At 50.7% G+C, this 24462-nt stretch overlaps 1 protein-coding gene across 3 annotated transcripts in view; it reads left to right on the forward strand.

Annotated features, from left to right (window-relative positions):
* The window catches only part of TMPRSS9 (transmembrane serine protease 9), a 121726-nt gene that overhangs the window by 45381 nt on the left and 51883 nt on the right, over positions 1 to 24462 (forward strand). For all 3 annotated transcript variants that reach the window (XM_048831130.2, XM_075123188.1, XM_048831131.2), the window contains 6 exons: positions 15070 to 15241; positions 15939 to 16213; positions 17605 to 17741; positions 19926 to 20253; positions 21214 to 21385; positions 22966 to 23237. In XM_048831130.2, the coding sequence (XP_048687087.1) occupies positions 15070 to 15241; positions 15939 to 16213; positions 17605 to 17741; positions 19926 to 20253; positions 21214 to 21385; positions 22966 to 23237 (1356 nt within the window). The remainder of the gene's footprint in view (positions 1 to 15069; positions 15242 to 15938; positions 16214 to 17604; positions 17742 to 19925; positions 20254 to 21213; positions 21386 to 22965; positions 23238 to 24462) is intronic.

Here is a 24462-nt window from a genome sequence, read left to right on the forward strand (position 1 = left end):
TTGAGGTGGACAGGGAGTACAAAAGGGCGGATAGTAGCAAGGGTACGGCCTCCCAGTTTAGAGACTGTGACCCAAGACAAACTGTGGCGCCCGGGTTTACTACCCCCGATCCCCCACAATTCTTTAGAAGGAACCGTAGGCCAACTAACCGGCCACTCCAGATCACGAATCACCGTAACGTCAGCTCCAGTGTCCACCAGCCCTGTAAAAGGAACATCATTTAAGAGAAGTGTTAACTGAGGTTTCGAGGGGCGGACTGACACTGTCAGAGCAACAAGTGGAGAAGACGCGCTGTGAGACGGCGAGTGAGACAACGTCGATCCAAAGCTGCCTCCGCCCCGAGTTCGATCCTCGGCAGCTGGCACCTGATAGGGGACTAAAATCAATTGTGCAATTGACCGTCCACACGGGAGCGACTGTGGAAGACGAGTCCACACCTGAACCTTAATAATGCCAGTGTAATCAGCATCAATGACCCCTGGAATGACAAAAAAGCCCTGTTTCCCAGCATGTGAGCGAGGGAGAAGAAGACCTACAAAGCCGGCAGGGAGAGGTCCCGTCACCTGTGTAGGTATGGCACAGACCTCCCCTGGCAGCCGAAAGTCAGTGTCCTCCTGCATGATCAAATCAAGCCCTGCACTTCCAGCAGTCGCCGCCCTCATAGAGTCTACGGATTTTAAGGCAGAGGAGCGGTTGTCTGAGTGGGAAACACCCCCGTTTGGCCCTGGGTTCGCGTGGTTTCCCGACCCGCTACGACACTGATTAGCCCAGTGATAACCTTTCCCACACTTGGGGCACTTCTTTGAGGGTCGGGCTGGTGCCTTAGATGAGCGGCACTCCCGCTGAAAATGACCCTCCTTACCACAGCGGTAACAACGCTTCCCCTCCTTCCCAGTTTTTCTCAGGGCGGCAGCCAGAACTCCAGCCTTGTGGGCTTGTGTGCCAATGTTCTGGCACGCCCGCAGCATGTCTGAGAGCTCTAAAATAGCAGAGGCTTGCGCTGCCTGGAGAGCACGGCGGCAATCCTTGTTTGCATTTTCAACTGCCAATTTTAACAGGAGCTCGTGAGCTGCCTCAGTGTTATCCACCTGTCGGAGGATAGCCTCATGCAATCTGTTGGTAAAATCCAAAAAGGACTCTGAGGCACCCTGACGGATACTGACAAAGCTTTTGGTAGGCTTGCCTGAATCCGGGACCTTCTTGAAAGCATGCTGGGCACAGGTGGAAATAATGGGGAAGACGGCCTGAGGGAGTTGAGACAGCATCTCAATAGTAGCAAACGGACCCTCCCCTGCCAAATGCTCATAAATGATACCGTGCTCTCTATGTACCTGAGCTTGGCGTTCTGCCATCTGCCGATACTCACTAATTCAAATAACATACTGACTGGGTGATAACATCATGCGCAGCAGCATTTTCCAATCCTCAGGGATTAGGGAGTACCCAGTACCTATCCCTTCAATGAGACCACGCACAAAGGTGCTAGTCAGGCCAAACTCACGAATTGCTTTCTTTACCTCTCTAACCACCGAGTATGGCAAAGTGGTCCAGGTGCCCACGGGGTTGCCCTGGTCATCATTCTGCCAGGTCACCGGGCAAACTGAGACCAGATCAGCCAGCTCCTCCGCTGTAAGATCTGATCGAGCTTTCACTGCGTGAACCATTTGTTGCACCAGCGAAAGCTTCTGAGCAGATACAGATGACCCTCCGGGGGGCCCCGGAGCATGGGGCCCCACGGACGGAGGGTGATCACACACTGGCTCCGGTGGGGAAGGCAAGGGAGGCGGTGGTAATGAAGACACTGGGGGCAAAGCAGGGAGAGGGGGGGCTGTGGGTACGGGAGAGGGTCTTTCCGAAGCGACACGCTGGGTTGCATCAGTAGAAGGGGGGAGAGCTGCAACGGGGATGGCTACAGGAGCCGACGAGCGTGGCGAGATCACCAGCCTCGTGAAAGAGGGCCTATCCGAGGTGACACGCAGTATCGCGTCGCGACAGAGGTGCCAGGCATGTAAAGCCTGCACGGGCGCCCGAGGCTCTTTGTGCAATGTCTGGCCCAATCGCTCCCAGTCCGCTAGCTTAAGGCTTCCGGCTTCAGGGTACCACGGGCACTGGGCACGCACTTCCTGTAGCAGGAGAGTAAGTGCTCGAGCGGGGCAGTCATGCTGAGCCTTACGCAGCAAATACTGCAGCTCATTGCGGTGTTGCACTTGCAAAGCAGAGAGGGAGCTTCCCATACTTACTACAATGAAAAATACTCACCGGGATCCACGAAGCGGATGAGTGACGCGTCTGAAACCCTTGCCGGGCGAGGTGAGTGCTGAGGGCCCCACGTTTGGGCGCCAGTTGTGGCGGTTCAATGATGAGACAGAACACAGCTTTATGCAAGCAAGCAGGCTGGTCAGCTGAGATGGGCTGTTCTGCCCCCCCGCCTTCCACCTTCTCCTTTTATTATATTTCTCCCCCCTAAGCATTACACACTGCTACCGCAAAAAGATACACAAAGGAATGTATGACGTTGATTAATATACTTATTTACCATCCTTTATCTACTACAATCCTGGTTCTCAGGCCTTGAGCCCAGGCTAAGAAAGCTTCCCACAGTTGCTGTCCCAACAATCAAGTTCTCATGGTTCATATCTAGCCCTTGTCCTTGGATAGAGCAATGTGTGCATTGCTTCTACAAAACAGTCAGGGTGTGCCCTGCCTGCTTCCAGGTGGAATAGCTAAACATGAACCCTTCACTTGCGGAAGAAGAATATTAGCTTGAGACAGAGGGAAACAATCCCATAGTTGGGACCCTCCTTCCTGATGATGTTGTGCTATCCTCTCACACTGAGGACACCCCTCTGGTGAACCCCAGTACTAGGAAGAGCCAGGTAATAGCAATGTGGGATTCAGTTGTTAGAAAAATAGATAGCTGGTTTTGCGATGACTAGGAGAACTACAGGGCGAATTGTCTGCTGGGTATGAAGTTTGTGGAGCTCATGAGACATCTAGACAGACTTATGTGCTGTACCGGGGAGACGCCGACATACGGAAAGGCAGGAGAGCAGTCCTGAAGGACAATATTAGACCGCTAGATAAGAGATTTAAGTTCAAGGCCTCTGTGGTAGCATTCTCTAAATGCTTCCAGTTCCACACACAGTGCCAGTTAGACAGGCAGAACTGCAGAGTCTCATGGATGAGATGATGGTGTTGTGAAGAGGGATTTATTGGGAACTGGGGAACCTTTGGGGAAAGGAGGAATCTTTACAGGAAGGATGGGCTCCACCTAAATCAAAACAGAACCAGATTGCTGGCATGTAAAATTAAAAAGGTTGTAGAGGACTTTTTAAACTAAGGGTGAGGAAACCCAACAAGTGCTGAGCCACACACGGCTCAGAAGGTGCCATCCTTTGGGAACGAGTTAAAAGGGGGACTCTATGTGATGGGATCCCTGGAGACAGCCTGCGACTGTGGGACTACTGTGCCCCCTTATCTCTCCAGCCTGAGCTGTCTCACAAGTGTTGCTAGTGACAAGCAGCAAACCCTTCCAGATGCTCTTATCACTCAGCACAACAGCATATGGAGATGCACACCCAGCTAGGTTGCATGAATGCTCCCAGAGCCGCTCACGAATCACACAGAGAAAGGCACCAGACAAATCCCCTCAGCTCCCAGCCTTGTACCTCAGGAATATACTGCCTTGCACTGCTTAAGATGAGCAGTGAAAATGTATTAATTGGTTCACCACTTCATCAATGGAAAGTGGTTGGGGGGCTGTCTGTAGGCAAGGACTGGCCTGTCTCCCAAGATCTGTGAGAGTGATGGGTCGTCCTTCAGGATAGGTTGTAGATCCTTGATGATGCGTTGGAGACGTTTTAGTTGGGGGCTGAAGGTGACGGCTAGTGGCATTCTGTTATTTTCTTTGTTGGGCCTGTCCCGTAGTAGGTGACTTCTGGGTACTCTTCTGGGTCTGTCAATCTGTTTCTTCACTTCAGCAGGTGGATATTGTAGTTGTAAGAACACTTGATAGAGATCTTGTAGGTGTTTGTCTCTGTCTGAGGGGTTGGAGCAAATGTGGTTGTATCGTAGAGCTTGACTGTAGACAATGGATCGTGTGGTGTGGTCTGGATGAAAGCTGGAGGCATGTAGGTAGACATAGTGGTCAGTAGGTTTCTGGTATAGGGTGGTGTTTATGTGACCATCGCTTATTAGCACTGTAGTGTCCAGGAAGTGGATCTCTTGTGTGGACTGGTCCAGGCTGAGGTTGATGGAAATTGTTGAAATCATGGTGGAATTCTCAAGGGCTTCTTTTCCATGGATCCAGATGATGAAGATGTCATCAATGTAGCGCAAGTAGAGTAGGGGCATTAGGGAACAAAAGCTGAGGAAGCATTGTTCTAAGTCAGCCATAAAAATGTTGGCATACTGTGGGGCCATGTGGGTACCCATAGCAGTGCCGCTGACTTGAAGGTATACATTGTCCCCAAATATGAAATAGTTGTGGGTGAAGACAAAGTCACAAAGTTCAGCCACCAGGTTTGCCGTGACATTATAGGGGATACTGTTCCTGATGGCTTGTAGTAAGAGAGTGCTCCTTATACTCATGAGATATGGATCTACGGCTACACCCTAAGATGTCTTCACCTTACTGGATTCAGAGTTGGCTCCTCCATCAGGTCCCTTCACCCACAGGGAACTCATGTCCCTGCTGCGAGACATACCTGTGGAGCAGGGTCTATCACTCCCTTGCATGTGCTATACATCTCTTCCTCAACTCCGACGGTACACTGCCGTTGTAACTGGAGTCTGCCTTTTCCTCTTCCAATGAATCAGACCCTGGGGAAGACCCACCTTTCCTTTGACTCTCCAAGATACCACCACGTGCACCGACGCCCATGGGAGCATCCTCACCCTCCCCAGAGCCACCATGCTGTGGGAAGCCCTGAAAGCTCCAGTTGATCCTGCCTATTGGTCATATGGGGTGACCTGGGGTCAGTTTCCTCCTTCAAAGCCTACCTGATCCACGAGGGAATTGCCACCTGCTTTCCCCACGGGGCCCACCAAGCATGTCCCTGAATCCGATGGCGTAGGAAGGATTTATACACCAGTTCTGTTGGTTCTGCTGGAGCTGGCTAGATTTCCATCCTCATCGCTGAACAAAGCTTTTACTGCATCATTCTCTTCTCCACCAGATGACTTCAGACTTTGTCAAGATCTTTTATGGAGAGTCATGGGGGAACGCCAGATCCCACTGGAAGAGATCCAAGACTCCCAGCTTAAGCTTCTGGACATTCTCCACACTTTGGGACTGATGAGAAGAGCAATGCCAGTCAACGAAGCCATACTGGAGCTAGCCAGGACTGTGCGGCAGCCCCCACTACATGTATTGTCACCACTAAAGGAGTGAAGAGACGTTACTAAGTCCCAGCTAAAGGCTCAGAATTCCTATTCTCCCACCCAGCTCCTGAACTCTCTGGTGGTTCAGCTGCCGTAGAGAGGGCTAAACAACAAAACCCTTGATCCGCGCCTGTGGATAAGGAAAGGAAGCATCTAGATCTCCTAGGGAGAAAAGTTTTCTCTTCCTCCAGTTTGCAATTTATGACAGCCAATTATCAAGCACTGCTGGCTAAATATGACTTCCTGAATTACAGTGAGTGCAAGGACTTTGCTAACAGTCTTCCGCAGCAAGACTGTGCCAGCTTTCAGGCCCTTGTCGAGGAAGGAAAGTAAATAGCCAGAACTGACCTCCAATCCACAGTGGATGTGGCTGATACTTCCTCCAGGGCATGGCTGATGAAAAGAGAGCCTTGGCTTCATGCATCTGGTTTTGTAGGGAGGTCCAAAACACCATCGAGGACCTTCCTTTTGATGAGTACCAACTCTTCGACCAGAAGACAGATGAGTCTCTACATACCCTAAAATACTCCAGAGCTATCCTTTGCTCTTCGGGCATATAAACACCTGCACCAAAACGAAACTTCCACCATCAGTAGTCCACACTGAGATACAGGTCTCCAGCAGAGACCTCTTTTACCAGCAGAGACCCTAGGAACCTCCATGCACTTGACAAAAAGTCCAAAGGTCTAGCTTCCCCAGGCCCCTCTATCAGGCTTCAACATCTCAAACCCAGCCACAAGCAAAGAGGTATTTTTTATGTGAGCTTGAGAGCTCCAACCACTGAGCCTAACACATCACAGTTCTTTAGTCTGCAGAAGAGGATGAGGGGGGATTTGATAGCAGCCTTCCACCATAGGCGCTAACTTTTCCTGGCGCTGGTGGATGCTTGACCCGCCCCTGGCCCTGCCCAGACTCCACCCCTGCCCCACCCACATCCAACCCCTTCCCCAAAGTCCCCCTCAACTCTTCCCCCTCCCTGCCCTTATTGGACTCCTTCCCCAAATCCCCGCCCCAGCCCCACCTCTTCCCCGAGCACATCGTGTTCCCCCTCCCTCCCAGTGCTTGCCACCATGAAACAGCTGTTTCGCAGTGGGAAGCACTGGGAGCTAGGGGGAAAAGTGGGGACACAGAGCGCTCGGGAAGGAGGTGGAGGCGGAGGTGGAGCGGAGGCAGAGGTGAGCTGGGGAGGGGTAGGGATCTTGGCTGCCGATGCGTGCACAGCACCCACCAATTTTTCCCTGTGGGTGCTCCAGCCCTGGAGCACCCACGGAGTTGGAGCCTATGCCTTCAACTACCTGAAGGGGGAGTCCAAAGAGGATTCCAATAGAGAGTACTACCCTTTGGAATAGCTACCTCTTCCAGAGTCATCACCAAATTATTTTTCATAGTAGCAGGTCATATCAGATGTTATTATCTCCTTGTTTTTGCATACCTTGAGCACTGGCTCCTAGCCACCAGGCCCAACCAGGAAACCCACACATCAACCTCTGTGATACTCAACCTTTCTTCTCTGGTAGTCAGCGTCAATGTCAAAAAGTTGATCCTCAACCCCACGCAATCTTTGGACTTCATTAGGGCTACCCTAAACTCTACAGGCATACCTGCCCACAGACAGAGTTCAGGAGATGCGTGACATGATAGCTCACATCATGGCCAAGACTTGTCTGACTCTACTTGGCCATATGGCCTCATGCACTTACGTGGTCCCCTTTGTGAGGTTTCACCTTTGTTGACTTCAGACATGGCTGCAGTCCGTATAATCACTGAACCACCATTCTATGAACCTCATGGTGACAGTCCCAACCAAGGTACTGTCCTCCCTCCCGTGGTGGACAGACCCATATCATGAATGTAGGAGAGTCCCCTTTCTTCCCTCATCCCCAGACAAAACTATCATCGACATGTCCTTACTAGGCTAGGGAACCCCTATGGCTGACCACATGACAAGGGACATGGACATCTCAAGAATCCAGGAAGTACATCAATATTCTGGAACTTTGAACAGTAATGAGGACATGTGAATTCTTCCTTCTACTCATTCACGCTCATAATTTCCTGATCATGTCAGACAACACTGCCACTGTTTTCTACATCAACAAACAAGGAGGAGTGAAATCCACTGCTCTACGTGCAGAAACAGTCAATCTCTAGAACTGGTGCATCAGCAATCAGATCACCCTATCCGCAGCCTGTCTTCTGGGGACACAGAATCTACTCACAGACTCACTCAGCAGACACTTTGCAATCAACCACGAGTGGGAACTTAACAATAAAGTGTTACTCAACATCTTCACACAATGGGAGACCCCAACCAGAGATCTATTCACCTCTCAGAGAAACAAGTGCACCAGGTATTGCTCTAGGGGATCCCTCGGTTACAGCTCCCAGGGCAATGCTCTCCTTCTCTCCTGGTCTGGCCAATTCAACAACTACTCCTTCCCTCCACTACAGTGGGTGCCACACAAGATCCAACAAAAAAAGTCACAGTCATTCTGATTGCCCCCTTCTGGCCCAGCCACTTCTAGTTCCCCAATTTCCTGTGCATGTCATCCCATTCACGGATCACCATCCTGAATTCCCCCAACCTTCTCACTCAGTACAATGGCAGGATCAAGCATCCTGATCTGCAACTTCTACGCCCCAGGGCATGGTATTTGGATGGGCATCAGCCATAGAATGGGCATGTTTCTTGGCAGTACAAGTCATTCTCTCGAACAGTAGGAAAGATTCAACTTGACAACGTTACCAGACTAAGAAGAAACGTTTTTCATCTTGGGCTCAATAGAAAGGTGTTATACCAGAAACTGCAAAGATTACCCTAATCCTGGACTATATTCTATCCTTAAAGACATTGGATCTCATCCTCAGCACTTTGCAAGTCCACCTAGTAGTGAATAGCGTGTTCCATCCTCCTACAGAGGGTTACTCTGTTTTTACACACCTGCTAACCGCTAGATTTTGGAAAGGCATTCTAAGTGTTGCCAGGAGGGCTTCAACTTCCTGAAGCATGGGATGCTTTTCCAGGAATAAGGACTGCTAAGAAGAGATGGGGTCCACCTATCGAGGAAGGGGAAGAGCATATTTGGATACAGACTGGCTAACCTCGGGAGGAGGGCTTTAAACTAGGTTCGAAGGGGGCAGGTGACCAAAGCCCACAGGTAAGTCAAAAACATGGAGACCTGGGAGAAGGGTTGGAATTTGGGCGGGGAGCATGGGCTATTATAGCAAGGATAAGGGAGATAAATTATGCAGGAGAATCAAATCAGTATCTTAAATGTCTGTATTCTTATGGGGAATAAGCAGGAAAAACTTGAAATGCTAGTAAATAAATTATGACGTACTTGGCACCACAGAGACTTGGTGGGATAATACGCATGACTGGAATATTGGTATAGAAGTGTACAGCTTGCTCAGGAAGGACAGGCAGGAAAAAAAGGGAGCTGGTGTTGCCTTATATATTAAAAATGTCTACCCCTGGACTGAGGTTGAGATAGAAGTAAGAGAAAGACTTGTTGAAAGTCTCTGGGTAAGGATAAAAGGGGTAAAAACAAGGCTGATAACACCCTTGTGGGGTGGGGTCCACTACAGACCACCTAACCAGGAAGAAGAGGTGGATGAAGCTTTTTTAAAACAATTTACAAAATCATCCAAAGCACAGGACTTGCTGGTGATGGGAGACTTCAACAACTCAGACATCTGTTGGGAAAATAACACAGCAGGGCACAGATTATCCAACAAGTTCTCGGAATGTATTGGAGAAAAATTTTTATTTCAGAAGATGGAGAAAGCTACTAGGGGAGAGGCGGTTCTAGATTAGATTTTGACAAATAGGGAGGAGCTGGTTGAGAATTTAAAAGTGGAAGGCAGCTTGGGTGAAAGTGATCATGAAATGGTAGAGTTCATGATTCTAAGGAATGGTAGGAGGAACAAGAGCAAAATAAAGACAATGGATTTCAAGAAGGCAGACTAGCAAACTGAGGGAGTTGGTAGGTAAGATCCTATGTTAAGCAAGTCTAAGGGGAAAAACAATAGAAGACAGTTGGCTGTTTTTCAAAGAGACACAAAGGGCACCACCTAGGAGAGATAGGAAGTATGGCAAGAGACCATCCTCGTTTAACCAGGAAGTCTTCAATCATCTAAAAATAAAAAAAGAGTCCTACAAAAAGTGGAAACTAGGTCAAATTACAAAGGATGAATATAAACAAATAACACAAGTATGTAGGGACAAAATTAGAAAGGCCAAGGCACAAAATGAGGTGAAACTAGTTAGAGATATAAAGGATAAAAAGCAAACATTCTACAAATACATTAGAAGCAAGAGGAAGACCAAGGACAGGGTAGACCCATGTGGGGTTTGGGGGGGTGGGAAATAATAACAGAAAATGTGGAAATGGTAGAGGTGCTTAATGACTTCTTTGTTTCGGGTTTCACCAAGAAGGTTGGTGGTGATTGGAAGTCTAACATAGTGAATACCAGTGAAAATGAGATAGGATCAGAAGAGGCTAAAATAGGAAAAGAACAAGTTAAAAATTATTTAGACACCTGTTAGATTTCTTCAAGTCACCAGGACCTGATGAAATGCATCCTAAAATACTCAAGGAGCTGACTGAGGAGATAGCTGAGCCATTAGCAATTATCTTTCAAAAGTCATGGAAGATGGGAGACATTCCAGAACACTGGAAAAAGGCAAATATAATGCCCATCTATAAAAAGAGAAATAAGGACAACCCTGGGAATTACAGAGCAGTCAGCTTAACTTCTGTACCTGGAAAGATAATGGAGTAAATAATTAAGCAATCAATTTGCAAACATCTAGAAGATAATAAGGTAAGTAACAGTCAGCATGGATTTGTCAAGAACGAATCATGTCACACCAATCTAATAGCTTTCTTTGACAGGGTAACAAGCCTTCTGGATGGGGGGGAAGTAGTAGACGTGATATATCTTGAATTTACTAAAGCTTTTGATACTGTTTTGCATGATCTTCTCATAAACAAACTAGGGAAATGCAACCTTGATGGAGCTACTATATGGTGGGTACAAAACTGGTTGGAAAACCGTTCCCAGAGAGTAGTTATCAGTGGTTCACAGTCATGCTGGAACGGCATAACAAATGGGGTCCTGCAGGGATCAGTTCGGGTTCCGGGTCTATTCAATATCTTCATCAGTGATTTAGATAATGCTATAATGAGTACACTTACAAAGTTTGTGGATGATACCAAGCTGGGAGGGGTTGCAAGTGCTTTGGAGGATAGGATTAAAATTCAAAATGATCTGGACAAACTGGAGAAATGGTCTGAAGTCCGTAGGATGAAATTCAATAAGGACAAATGCAAAGTATTCCACTTAGGAAGGAACAATCAGTTGCATACATACAAAATGGGAAATGACTGCCTAGGAAGGAGTACTGTGGCAAGGGATGTGGGGGTCATAGTAGACCATAAGCTAAATATGTGTCAACAGTGTAACACTGTTGCAAAAAAAGCAAACATCATTCTGGGATGTATTAGCAGGAGTATTGTAAGCAAGACACGAGAAGTAATTCTTCCACTGTACTCCGCGATGATTAGGCCTCAATGGGAGTATTGTGTCCAGTTCTGGGCACCACATTTCAGGAAAGATGTGGACAAATTGGAGAAAGTCCAGAGAAGAGCAACAAAAATGATTAAAGTTTTAGAAAACATGACCTATGAGGGAAGATTGAAAAAAACCTGGGTTTGTTTAGTCTGGAAAAGAGAAGACTGAGCGGGGACATAACAGTTTTCAAGGACATAAAAGGTTGTTACAAGGAGGGAGAAAAATTGTTGTTCTTAACATCTGTGGACAGGACAAGAAGCAATGGGCTTAAACTGCAGCAAGGGAGGTTTAGGTTGGACATTAGGAAAAACTTCCTAACTGTCAGGGTGGCTAAGCACTGGAACAAATTACCTAGGGAGGTTGTGGAATTTTTACGAGCAGGTTTGACAAATACCTGTCAGGGATGGTCTAGATAATACTTAACCCTGCCATAAGTGCAGGGGACTGGACTAGACATCCTCTTTATGTCTTTGCCAGTCCTACGATTCTATGGTTCTATGATTCTAAGAACCATTCCACCTTTCCAAACCATCACACCTCAATGGGGCCTGAATCTAATACTATCAGTATTAACACACAAAGCCAATGAACCACTGGCATCTTGCTCCATGTCCCTCCTCTCCATGAAAGTCGCCTTCCTTGTTGTTATCACTTTAGTGAGAAAAGTCGGTAAACTCGGAGTTATGATGGTGGATCCACAATTCACCATATTCTACAAGAATAAAGTCTCCTTACATCTACATCTAAAATTTCTACCAAAGGTGGTCTCCCAGTTTCATAGTAACCAATCCATTCACTTATCCGTTTTCTTTCCGAAACCACACATATCTGCAGAAGAATGTAGACTCCATGCCCTCAATGTCTGAAGAGCTTTGGCCTTTTACCTACAGAGAACAAAAATAATCAGGAAGTCCCCTAGACTGTTTATTGCAGTGGCAGAAAGAATCAGGGGTCAGGCCATTTCCACCCAGAGACTCTCCAAGTAGATTTCCAGTTGTATTAAACTCTGCTACCAGCTGTTGAATCTACTTCCCCGCACGGGGTAGAGGCTCACTCCATCAGAGCTCAAGCAACAGCCACGGCATCCCTTCAGGAAGTGCCTCTCACAGACAGATGTAGAGCACCCATGTGGACTTGTGCTCACACGTTCACACCACACTACCCCTTAGTGCCAGACTTGGCGGTGGGTGACTCCTTTGGCACAGCAGTTTTACACCAATGCTTCTGTCCTCAGCCTCCTCCAACGTAGATGCTGCTTGCCAGTCACCCATGGGAATACGATAGGGACTACCACTCGAAGAGGAGGTTACTTACCTGAAACTGGAGGCTCTTTGAGATGTGTGGTCCCTATCTGTATTCTACTTCCCACCCTCTTTCCCCACTGCTCTGGATCTGTCAGAATCACAATGAACAAGGAACTGGAGCTGCGGTCAGACCGCCCCACCCTTTATTGCCTTGGACAGGATCTTGAGGCAAGTCAGGGCGAATGCGCGGACCAACAGACACTACTTTTGAATTTTCCAACTCTGGGTGCAAGGTGTGCATCCCACAGTGGAATACAGATAGGGACCATACATCTGGAAGAATCCCAAAGTTATAGGTAAGTAACCTTCTCTTCAGTATCAGGAAAACTGGTTGAAACTCTAGTAAAGAACAGAATTATTAGAAATACTGATGGATACAATTTATTGGGGAAGAGTCAACACAGCTTTTTGTAATGGGAAATCATGTTTCACCAATCTATTAAATTCTTTGAGAGTGTCAAAAAGCATGTGGACAAAGGTGATCCAGTCAATATAGTGTACTTGACTTTGATAAGGTCACATACCAAAGATTCTTAAGCAAAGTAAATAGTAATAGGATAAAAGGAAAGGTCCTCACCTGGATCTGTAACTGGTTAAAAGACAGGAAACAAAGAGTAGGAATAAATGGTCAGTTTTCACAATGGAGAGAGATAAACAGTGGGGTCCCCCAAAAATCTGTAATGGGACCTGTGCTGCTCAACATATTTATATATGATCTGGAAAAGGATGTGAATTGTGAGGTGGCAAAACTTGCAGACGGTACAAAATTACTCAAGATAGTTAAGCCCAAAGCTGACTGCAAAGAGTTACAAAGGGATCTCAGTAAACTAGGTGACTGAGTGACAAAATGATAGATGAAATGCAGTGTTGATAAATACAGAGTAAAGCATATTGGAAAATGTAATCCCAACTATACATACACAATGATGGGGGTCTAAATTAGCTGCTACCACTCTAGAAAGAGCTCTTAGACTCATCATGGATAGTTCTCTGAAAACATCCATTCAATGTGCAGCAACAAGTAAAAAAGTTAACATTAGGGAACATTAGGCGAGGGATAGATAATAAAACAGAAAATATCATAATGCCACTATATAAATCCATGGGACACCTACCCGTTGAACACTTCACACAGTTCTGATTGCCCCATCTCAAAAAGAATATATTAGAATTGGGAGAAGTGCAACAAAAATGATTAGGAGACTGGAACACATGACTTATGAGGAGAGGCTGAGGGAACTGGGATTGTTTAGTCTGTGGAAGAGAAGAATGAGGGGGGATTTGATAGCTGCTTTCAATTACCTGAAAGGGAGTTCCAAAGAGGATGCATCTAGACTGTTCTCAGTGGTAGCAGATGACAGAACTAGGAGTAATGGTCATTGCAGTGGGGGAGGTTTAGGTTGGATATTAGGAAAAGCTTTTTCACTAGGAGGGTGGTGAAACACTGGAATACGTTACCTAGGGAGGTGGTGGAATCTCCTTCCTTAGAAGTTTTTAAGGTCAGGCTTGACAAAGCCCTGACTGGGATGGTTTACCTGGGGATTGGTCCTGCTTTGAGCAGGGGGTTGGACTCGATGACCTCCTGAGGTCCCTTCCAACCCTGATAGTCTATGATTCTATGATCTAAGTGTCCCTAAACCTCCAACTGCTAGACACTTGGACTGGACAGCAGAGGATGGATCACTCGATAATTGCCCTGTTCTGTTCATTTCCTCCCAACTGTCTGGAACTGGCCACTGTTGGAAGACAGGCTACTGGGCTCTATTGGTCTGACACAGTATGGTTGTTCTTGTGAAATCACAGGCAATGGAGTTGAAACTCATTCCAAGTTCTTCCCTGCCATGGCACCTTGGGCTAGGCTCATTTCCCAGCTGGTCACTGAAGGATATTCGAGCTTTTTTTGGTTGGTTTTTACTGGACGCAGATCTTGTGATATGATTCCATTCCCTGATTGGATGACCTTAATGAACACTGGTTTCTGGTGAGGAAACTGCTCAAAAATCATATGTACCACTGCGTGGGTCCTTGCCTGTTCCTGCTAGGGTTACCAACATTCTAATGGCTGACAACCAGACTCCCCTGCCCCACCTCTTCCCTTGAGACTCCACCCCTACTCTGCCTCTTCCCCTAAGGCCTTGCCCCCCCATTCGCTTCTCTCCCCGCTCCTCCTTCACTTGCTACTCTACCCACACCCCGTTCCTTGTAGCTGAATCCTCTAAACCTCCCTCCCCCACCCCGAGCTGGGCTCCCTCTGATCCAGAGCTGCAGCTTGATGCAGAGTCTGCCTGTCCATAAGATGTAGGTGGGAGGTGGCCCCAGCTGACCAGGGTCTGGGCTGGGTTGATGACCTGGCACCTCCCCCAGCCCGTGCCCGTGGCAACTGAATTTTTGTGTCTAGTCAGTACATCTGATCGGACACTGCCAAGTCCTCTTTTCGACTGGGCTTTCCAGTCAAAAACTAGGCACCTGGCAACCCCATCCCCGCTGCATAGGTCATCATCCATCCTCATTCTGTGGGTGTTCGCAAGTCCTCACTACGTGGGTCCTCACCAGTCCCGTGGCCTCCTAGATCTACTCCAAGAATAATTTAAAATCTGCTCCATTTGTGGCATTCCAGGCAGTGGCCTCACTCTCCGGGGCATTCAGCAGGCTGGGCCATGGGTATATGCTCTGCTGAAATGAATCCATCCCCAACCCCAGCGAAGGCTGCTGGGACAGGTTTGCAGCAGCCACCTGCCTCTGTCTGTACCTGTGGCTGGAATGAAGGAGTTTGCAGGGCTCACACAAGGTCTCTTCTGCCTTTCAGACTGTGGGAGCCGCCCCACCATGCAGACAGCCCACAGAATCGTGGGTGGCACCGAGGCCTCCAGAGGGGAGTTCCCGTGGCAAGTCAGCCTGAGGGAGAACAACGAACACTTCTGTGGTGCAACTATCCTCACTGAGAAGTGGCTGGTGTCTGCGGCTCACTGCTTCAACGAGTATGGCCCCGGCCATGACACCTTCCCTGACCCCCTTCCCATGGGCAGAGCCAGGATTGGGGCGCCCTCTAGCCCAGTGCTTCTCAACCTGTTCACCATCGTGGGTCACATACGTGGCTCTCTATGTGTTATGGAGGCTGCATCCACACACTATATATACTACCTGTAGGGCCCTGAGGATGTCTCATGGGATTGGGCCGCAAGCAGCCCGCGGGTTGCTCTAGCCTCATATTCAGCCTCTTGCCACATCTCAGCTGGGATCCTGCTTCCTGCTGCAGTGGCTCGGCAGGGCGGATTTCCTGTTTGGCCCAGCAGGCGCATGCCTACAGGCGCCAGCATTCTAGGGGCACCTTACCTCTCTAAACCTGTGCCCAACATGAAGGTCAGCTGTCGTCAGGGGGGCTCTCAAGACACTGTGCCTAGGGGTGCGTAAGGTGTAAATCTGGCCCTGGCCCTAGGGCCACAGCCCAACTCCAGCCATTCTAAGCCCATGCAGCCTGGCACGTCAGCACCCTGGGACGCACTGTGCCATGAGGGCAGGGCACCAGGACACGTGGCGGGGCATGTGTCACGACGGCTGTGGCTCAGCTGAGGTCAAGGCCCAGCAGCCTCCTCTACTACCAGGCCTCACCTTTGACATGCCCAGTGGCTGTGCAGGGGCAGCTTGGAAGGGATCACACATGTCTGTGCATTTCAGGTTTCAGGACCCAGCGGTCTGGGCCGCCTACATGGGAACCATCTCCCTCAGCAGCTCAGACAGCAGCACCGTGAAAGCCGGCGTGGGCCGCATTATCCCACACCCCTCCTACAACACCGACACCGCGGACTTCGATGTGGCTGTGCTGGAGCTCGACAGCCCCGTGCCCTTTAACAAGTATATCCAGCCTGCGTGCCTGCCAGGCCCTGGGCACCGCTTCCCGGCTGGCAGGAAGTGCCTCATCTCTGGCTGGGGTTATCTCAAGGAAGACTTCTGTAAGCAGTGCCTCCTTGGGGTGGGGCACCCAAGAACGGGAGGGGAGAGGAGAGGGTGGGGACTCCTGAGAAGGGCCAGGGGTAGGGGGAACCCAAGAAAAGCCAGGGGGCACATCCTGAGCAGGGCCGGGGGTGGGGAGGAAGGGGGCACACCCCAAGAAGGGATGGAGGGACCCTGAGAAGGGCTGTGGGTATGAGGGAATCCTGAGGGGTGAGGGAGGAGGAGGTACACCCTGTGAAGGGTCAGGGAGGGGGCAGGGCACAGCCCAAGAAGGGTTGGGGAACACCCTGAGAAGGGCTGTGGGTGGGGAGTTACCTTAAGAAGGAAGGGGGGAAGGAGGGGGGAGGCGCACCCCAAGAAGGGCCAGGGGAGAGAGGGTGCACATAGGGTTGCTAACTTTCTAATTGCACTAAACAGAACACCCCTGAGGCCCCACCCCTGCTTGCTCTCCCCCACCCTCACTCACTTTCACCAGGCTGGGGCAGAGGTTGGGGTGGGGTGTCTCTGGCTGGGGGTGAGTGGCTTTGGGTGCAGGAGGGAGCTCCAGACTGGGGCCGAGAGGTTTGGAGTGCAGGAGGGGGTGCAGGCTCTGGGTGGGGCTGAAGATGAGGGGGTTGGGGTGCAGGAGGGGGCTCAGGGCTGGGGCAGGAGGTGTGGGAGGATGAGGGCTCTGGCTGGGGGTGGGGCTGGGGATGAGGGGTTTGGGGTACAGGAGGGGACTCCGGGTGGGGCAAGAAGTTGGGGTGCAGGAGAGGATTCAGGGTGTGGTGTCCTGGTGGTGCTTACCGCAGCTCCCAGGAATTGGCCGTTAGGTCCCTGCAGCCGCTAGGCGCATGGGCGGCCAGGGAGGCTCCATGCGCAGCTCTCACGCCTGCAGATGCCATCACTGCAGCTTCCACTGGTCACAGTTCTCAGCCAGTGTGAGCTGCAGAGCCAGCACAAGGGGCGCGGGCAGCGAATGGAGCCTGGGAGCCTGCCTTAGCCCCAGACCCGACCGGATTTTTAATGGCCCAGTCAGCCGCGTTAACCGGAGCCGCCAGGGTCCCTTTTCGACTGGGCATTCTGGTTGAAAACTGGAGCCTGGAAACCCTAGGTACACACCCTGTGAAAGGCAGGGGCGGGGCACACCCTGAGAAGAGCAGGGTGAGATCCTGTGAAGGGCGGGAGGGGCACACCCAAGAAAGGCCAGGGGGGCGTTTGATTGTGCAGAAGCAAGGGCGGGTTCCACGCTCTGCCCAACCACGGGGTTGTGGTGTTTGGCGACTAGGCTGGCAGCTCCCAATCCAGCCGCTCGGCCTGTGGCTGATTCTGCAGGGAGGAGGGGCCCGTGGGCTCAGGGCCGTTGGCCCAACGGGTGGATCAAGTTTATTACCTTGTCTCTTCCCACGAGTGGTGAAACCAGAGACCTTGCAGAAGGCGACAGTGGAGTTGCTGGACCAGGCCCTGTGTGCCAGTCTGTACAGCCACACCCTGACCGACAGGATGATGTGTGCCGGCTACCTGGAGGGGAAGATCGACTCCTGCCAGGTGAGGAGGGGCCTCTCTCAGCACCGGGCAGCAGTGTTGCGGGCATCCACTCCCAGAGATGCTGCCAGGGCAGGGGCTCCTTCCCTTTCAGTTACGCTCACAGTCCCTGCAAGTGGCCCATTACAGCCCCCTGCCCAGCTAAAGGCTCTGGCACTTGTTACACTAGCCAGCTGCATCTGTCTGCCCCGACGGGCTGAGCTCTGAGCAGCCACCGGCGCCCTCCTTTGCAAGGGCTGGATGAACACACAGGCAAACTAGGCATGTGCTTAGGGTCCACGTTCCTGGGCGAAGCCTCAAAGAGTTGCCATGCCACTCATACAAATGTGGCTCAGCAGCCCTTCAGTCCACATGGGGGGTGGCCAGGCCAGACCTGAGCACCAGCCCCTCCCCTTCCACCAAAAGCACCATACCATCAGAAGCCTTGCTGTGCCCCTCAGAAAGTCCGTGTCCCCGCCAGGGGGCACACCCCAGGGACTGAAAACCTCTGTTCTGGGGGCACCAGGGCACGACAGAGAGAAGTTTTACCTAAGGTGGTAGGTTGTCTTGAGGAGCCCCTGGGTATGTTGGAGCAAGTGCAAATGATTGTTTCGATCAGCTGTTTGTTGTTATTCCTCTGAGAAGATGGGGCCCAGTGTCTGCCTAGTGCCCAGCAGTGGTTTAATCCAGCCCTGTCTGCAGCTGCACAGGATGGGCCAAGGCAGATCTTGCTTCTTTAAAACCAAATTAAGGCAGGGATTTATCAGGCAGTGGCTGGAGCAGGTCACGTGGAGTCAGGACTCCTGCGTTTTGCTCCTGGCTCTGCAACTGATTTTTGCTACATGTCCTTGAGCAAATCAGCTAACGTCTCTGTGCCCATTTCCCCATGTCTGAAACTAGAATCCTGGCACTGAGCTGCCTTGCTGGGGGAGGGGCCGGTTGCCAGGATTAATTCATTCCTGTTAGTGAATGGTTCAGAGGCCTCTGGATGGAAGCCCATATGTCAGGGCAAAGAGCTACTAACTGCAAAGACTCAACCTGCCAATTCTAAGTCTCCATGCTTGGGAAACACACGTTTGCTGCCGAGATGGTCCAAATCAAACCAAAGCCACTCTTCAGGGGCTTTTGCTCTGCCTCTCCTGGAAGCAGGACTGGCATCAGGGGTGCTGCTGGGACACCTACAAAGAAGTAGCCTAAATGCTCCTTGCTCAGTGCTAGGACCACAGGCACAAGGGAAATATCACCATGTGCCACGTGGAAGGCAAAGAGAGAAAACCAACCAGGAAATGTAACAAAACATGAAAATCCATTAAGGGAAAATGCCCTTTAATTTTGCAGCAAACCCCTCAGCCTGGGCACAGCAAACTGCCCAGCCCACTCCTTCAGCCTGGCCCGCCCACAGTCACAGCCCACCCGCAAGCTCACAACCATCCCTGCCCTTCTAGGAACAGCTTAGAGGAAGATAGATCTTTGCAGCACCAGATACCTTTGAGAGGCTCTCAGATACCTTGGGGATAGGTGCAGTGTCAGAGCCCAGATGGGCTGCAAAAGGCTTGAGGTTGGAATGTAATCTTTGTAATTTAGTAGCTTGACTGCTGGGCAGATGCACGGAGCAATCACACAGCAGGGCCATTGTTCAGGCTTTATGAGAACAAAGTCAAAGACCAACTCTGCAAGCTTAGTGCAAACTGATGAAATGTCGGTGCTCAGGAAAGCCTCAGACACGTGCTCTGTACACAGCCCAGATGAGTAACAGCCACTAGCCCAGGAGGAGCACTGGGCCCAGTGAGGAAAATGAAGGTTGACCTAAGACTTGGTGGTCAATCTCATTAATAAAGAGACTATTAAGAGCTGGAGGCTATTGGCTAGGTCACTGGAAAGGTGATTTCCCCCTTGATGTGCAGCAAGGGCTCAGATTTAAGGCTGGCCATCTGAGAGGCCACTCTGCAGCTAAGTGTCTCCACTAGTTACATTCACTTAACGTGTTTCATCCAGGCAGATCCCAAAAGACATTACAGATTTGGGATCCTTCACCCACACCTGAAATGCAGCCAGCTGTGGGGTGGGACATAGCAACTCTTTAGCAGCATGCAGCAATGCTGCACACCAGGTTAGGACACAGAGCGAAGCATAGGGAGGCGAAGTGCATGGTGGCCAGTCTGGAGTTGGCCCCTGACTCTGGTGATGCATGCTTTTTGTCTCTTGCAGGGTGACTCTGGCGGCCCCTTGGTTTGTGAAGAGCCATCTGGCAAGTTTTTCCTGGCCGGTATTGTGAGCTGGGGAATTGGCTGTGCTGAAGCCAAGCGGCCTGGGGTCTATGCCCAAGTGACCCAACTCCGAGACTGGATCCTTGATGCTATCTCCACCTTCCCCACACCTGCAGCTCTTACCGTCCCAATGACACTTTCCAGCACAAACGGTGATGCTGCCACCATGGAGGGGATCAGCAACAGCACCATGAGCAAACACAGACCTGTGTCCTCCACCTTATCAGCACCCACGGCCAGCAAGCCAGCTACTGCTTCTTGGCCACAAGGTGCTGGGACGGTTGGGCTGTCTAGTTACAATGAGCTTCCCAGGCTTGAAGTTCAGGGCTCTGCCTTTCCACTGAAATGAAACAGCCTTTTCTATTGTGTCCAGCATGGCCCACATGAGCCTCAAACACAAAGCACAGCCTCTGCTGGGAAGTTTTGTGCACATTTTGCACTCTGAAGATCAGGTGCTTCATAGCTTGAATCATGGAATATCAGGGTTGGAAGGGACCTCAGGAGGTCACCTAGTTCACCCCCCTGCTCAAAGCAGGACCAATTCCCAACTAAATCAAGCTGCAGGTGTGTTGGGATCTTGGCAGTGTTACTGCCAGCCCTTACCATGGGGAAACACCAGGAATTCTCTCCATGCCCTGAGCGCAGTGGCTGAGGGAGCAGAATTGCACACAGCTGTGCTTGCTCCCAAGGCCCTTGCTGTCCTTTGCCACTCAAAGATCTCCTGGTAATTCAAAGCCTACTTCTGCACCCAAGGAGAGTCCTGCAACCCCACACAGGCCAGGGGGCAGGGCAAGCTCCGGAAGCCAGCCTGTGTTTGTCAGCTCATTTCACCTGGTTCTCGGTCACCCCTCCTCTGAAGGAGGAGGTAGATTTTGGGTGTTCCTCCAGTTTCGGGCCTTTGGTGGAGGCTCATGGGGATGAGGGGTCACTGGAGTGCAGGCACTAGTGAGCCCCATCCCAGCACACTGCCGCTGAGAACGGAGGGGCTTGAGGGTCCTGATGAAAGCAGGCAGAAGCCCTGGAGAGGACCATGGGTGGCTATACCTGGGCACCTCCTGGGGGAGTAGGGCACCTGTTGGTGGAAACAGCAAGCTTGGCAGGAAGGACTTAAATAAATTTCCCTGACTTGGCCCTGAGCCATCACCAGCCAGCAGGGCTCAGGGCTCCCTCCTTGCCCATCCCCAGAGTCAGCGAAAGCACTGATGGGCTGTGCTTTGGCTTCTATTTAGAGTGCGGTGGGCGACCTGGGCTTTCAAAACCCAGCAAGATCGTGGGAGGAATCGAGGCTTCCAAAGGAGAAATCCCCTGGCAGGTCAGCCTGAAGGAGGGGTCAAGGCACTTCTGTGGGGCCACTGTCATTGGGGAGCGCTGGTTGCTGTCGGCAGCTCACTGCTTCAATCAGTAAGAGCCCATCTCCTCTTGAAAGCTCTGTATATTGTGTTGTTGTTCCAGTTTCCCCAGCCCCAGTCACACTGCATCATCTGGGGCTGCTGAGAGCTTTTGTTACTGAGGTAAGAGGCAAAGTATTGTCATGGATCAGAAACAAGGAGTAGGAATCCATCACCAACCTTCACCATGGCAGAAGGTGAACAGCAGGTACTTCAAGGTACCGTACTAGGTCCCAGGGTGTTTCAATACATTTACTAATGATGCAGGAAGGGGTTGAGCAGTGAGGAATTAAAATTTGCAGATGACACAAAGTAATTAACGTGAGTCAGGACCAGAGAGGACGTGAGGAACTTCAGAGTGCTTGAACCAAGCTAGAGGAAAGGGCAACATGATGTTAGGGTGCATAAGGAATGAGATGGAAAATCCTACAGAAACGATTATAATGCCACTATAAAAATCAGTGAGAGCGCCCCATCTGGAACCTGTGCTGCACTGTTACCCCATCTCAGGAAGGGCAGGGCAGGGCAGGGTTAGAAAGGGTTCAGCCAACAGCAACAAAACCAGTTAGGGCTCTGGAAAAACTCTCCTCGGATCAGAGGTTGAAGAGACAGACTGTGCCTTAGAGAGGAGGCTAGAAGAAGGGACCTGATAAAAATCTATAAAAATAATGAATGGTGTAGAAATAGGTCAGGCACATCTGTTCTCCCTGTCTCACAGCACAAGGACAAGAGCAGTCTCTTTGCCACTGAAAAGTACAAATTAAAACCCGATGAAGGGAAATGCTTTTACCTCTACATACACATAATTAGACTGTGCAACAGTGCCACTGGATGTCATTGAGGTCTAGAACTGAGTAAGATTTAAAGTGGGACTGGACTTTTGTATCATGGACAACAAGAATAGGCAGAGTTACAATAGTTAATGCAAACAACAAGAATATTGGAGAGAAATGAAACCTTGTGCTTCAGGGTTTAAACCAGTCTCTGTCAGGGTTTAGCCTGGGACCCTCATGGGGGGCAGATTACCTTATGTCTGCCACTGTGGGTTTCTTGCACCTTCCTCTGAAGCACCTGGTGCTGGCCAGTCAGAGACAGGACACTGGGCTGGACAGTCTTCGGGCCCGACCCAGACCAGCCCTTCCTCTGTGCCTGTGCCCCACGAGCTGCTTTAGAAAAGGACTTGTATGGCTTGTAACCAGTTAGCTCCAGTTTTCTCCTCCACTAGAGCAAGTCCTTGGCAGAGTGTCAGTTCTGAAAGGTGACTGCTGACCCTGAGCCTGCCCCACAGGCCCCGGCTGTCAGGGAAGTGAAGCCGCAGGAACCGGCATGGTCGGCCTTGGCGGATGAGCATTAGCCTTGTAATGGAATTGCTGTTGTGAATGGTGATAGTTCTCTCTAGCCAAGGTGAGGTCACCTAAAAGCAAGAGCCTCCTTTCACAAGAGCACATTAACCAGCAAGGTTCTGTCCATGCTGAACAGCGCATTGCAGGCCCTGAAACCTATTGACATTCATAAGATGCTTAAGCTTTAGCTGTTCAGAATTCACAGTGGGTGTCTGGGGGGCGGGGGGGGGGGTGTCCTGTGCACTTGCAGGACAAAGCTGGAATATCTGAAAGCCTACCTGGGCACCACATCCTTAACTGGTGCAGATGGCAACGCGGTGAAAGTCAGTATAAAGAAAGTGGTGCAGCACCCCTCCTACAACCCCATCATCCTGGACTTCGACGTGGCTGTGCTAGAACTGGCCAGCCCCCTTCATTTCAACAAGTACATCCAACCCGTGTGCCTCCCATTAGCTGTGCAGAAGTTTCCCGTTGGCAAAAAGTGCATGATTTCTGGATGGGGAAACATCAGAGAAGGCAACAGTGAGTAATGTGATTTATCTATTGATTTACTGTGAGCTAGGGAGAGACCGAGCAGCAAAACGGCTGCAGCCACCCACGTTGAACAGGCCAGGGGAATAGGAAAGAGGTTGAAGAAGTGGGGTGTCCAGCAGAGAGAGCCAGAAATCAACAAGCGCTCCGGGACCCCAAGGGAGAGAACTAGGGCCAAGGAAGTACCCTCTGCCATCAGGGAGCAAGACAAGGGAGCTGGCAGCTGGTCAGAGCCTGGGGCAGAGTGTGGTGGAGCATTGTCTGTCTACAACTGTCCAAGTGACATTGACGAGGTCCTTGCTTCAGAGAGCTCAAGCTCACAGCTAAGACTGGACCAGATATCACTAGACAGGGGGATAGACACTAGGGATGGGACAGGGACTGGGTTAAGGCACATGCACTAGCAAAGGGAGCCTGTTGCCCTGTTAGGCAGGGGACAAAGACCACTAGGAAGCTTCCAAGATCCTGGGCACTAGAAAAAGTTAAACATCTGGAACCCTTCTGCCAAGCAGCGGTGGCAGCAGCAACAAGGGCTAGGTTCAGTATCTAGGGGATCCTCTTAACAAGACAAAACAGAACCACCCAGCAACTTGGGAAAACCAAACACTACCCCTGGGTGCCTCTGAGAGGCAAGACTTCCCCCACTCACAAGCACTGAGTTGGTGCATAAAACTTATACTAAAAGGGAAAAGGAACCAGCGGTGCCGGGACAGGGGGGCAAAGGGACTGGCCTGTCCACTTTTCACCCAGGCCTGGCCGCCTCTTGTCCAGGCCAGAGCCAGGTCAGGGTAAGAGTCACACGGGCAGCTGTGGGGAACCGTGAACCCTCCACCTGCCCTGGACGGGGGGCTCAGGGACGGGGACACAGGCCAGGGGCTCCTCTCGGGCCCCTCCCCGCATCTTGGGAAGATGGAGGGACCCAGGCTCCCTGGCCTGGCTCTGGCTTCTGGCTTGGCCAGGAGGTAGGGCTTTGGGGGAAGAGGGGGGCAGGGGCATGGCCATGGAGGGGGCAGGGCCTCATGCCTCCCCCCCCTTCAGGCAGAATCCATCACCCCCCAAGGGAACCCAGCATTCAATTGGGAAAACACCATGTTCAAAAGCACCTGACCAAAAGCAAACATCTACCCACAGTGTCCTTTGCCTTGCGGTATGAAAGTCCAAACCAATGTCCCTCAAACACACCACTTCCCTGTCCCTGCACTGCACCCCCTCATAG

Source organism: Caretta caretta, chromosome 25, assembly GCF_965140235.1.
Source record: "Caretta caretta isolate rCarCar2 chromosome 25, rCarCar1.hap1, whole genome shotgun sequence".
NCBI classification, from domain to species: domain Eukaryota; kingdom Metazoa; phylum Chordata; order Testudines; family Cheloniidae; genus Caretta; species Caretta caretta.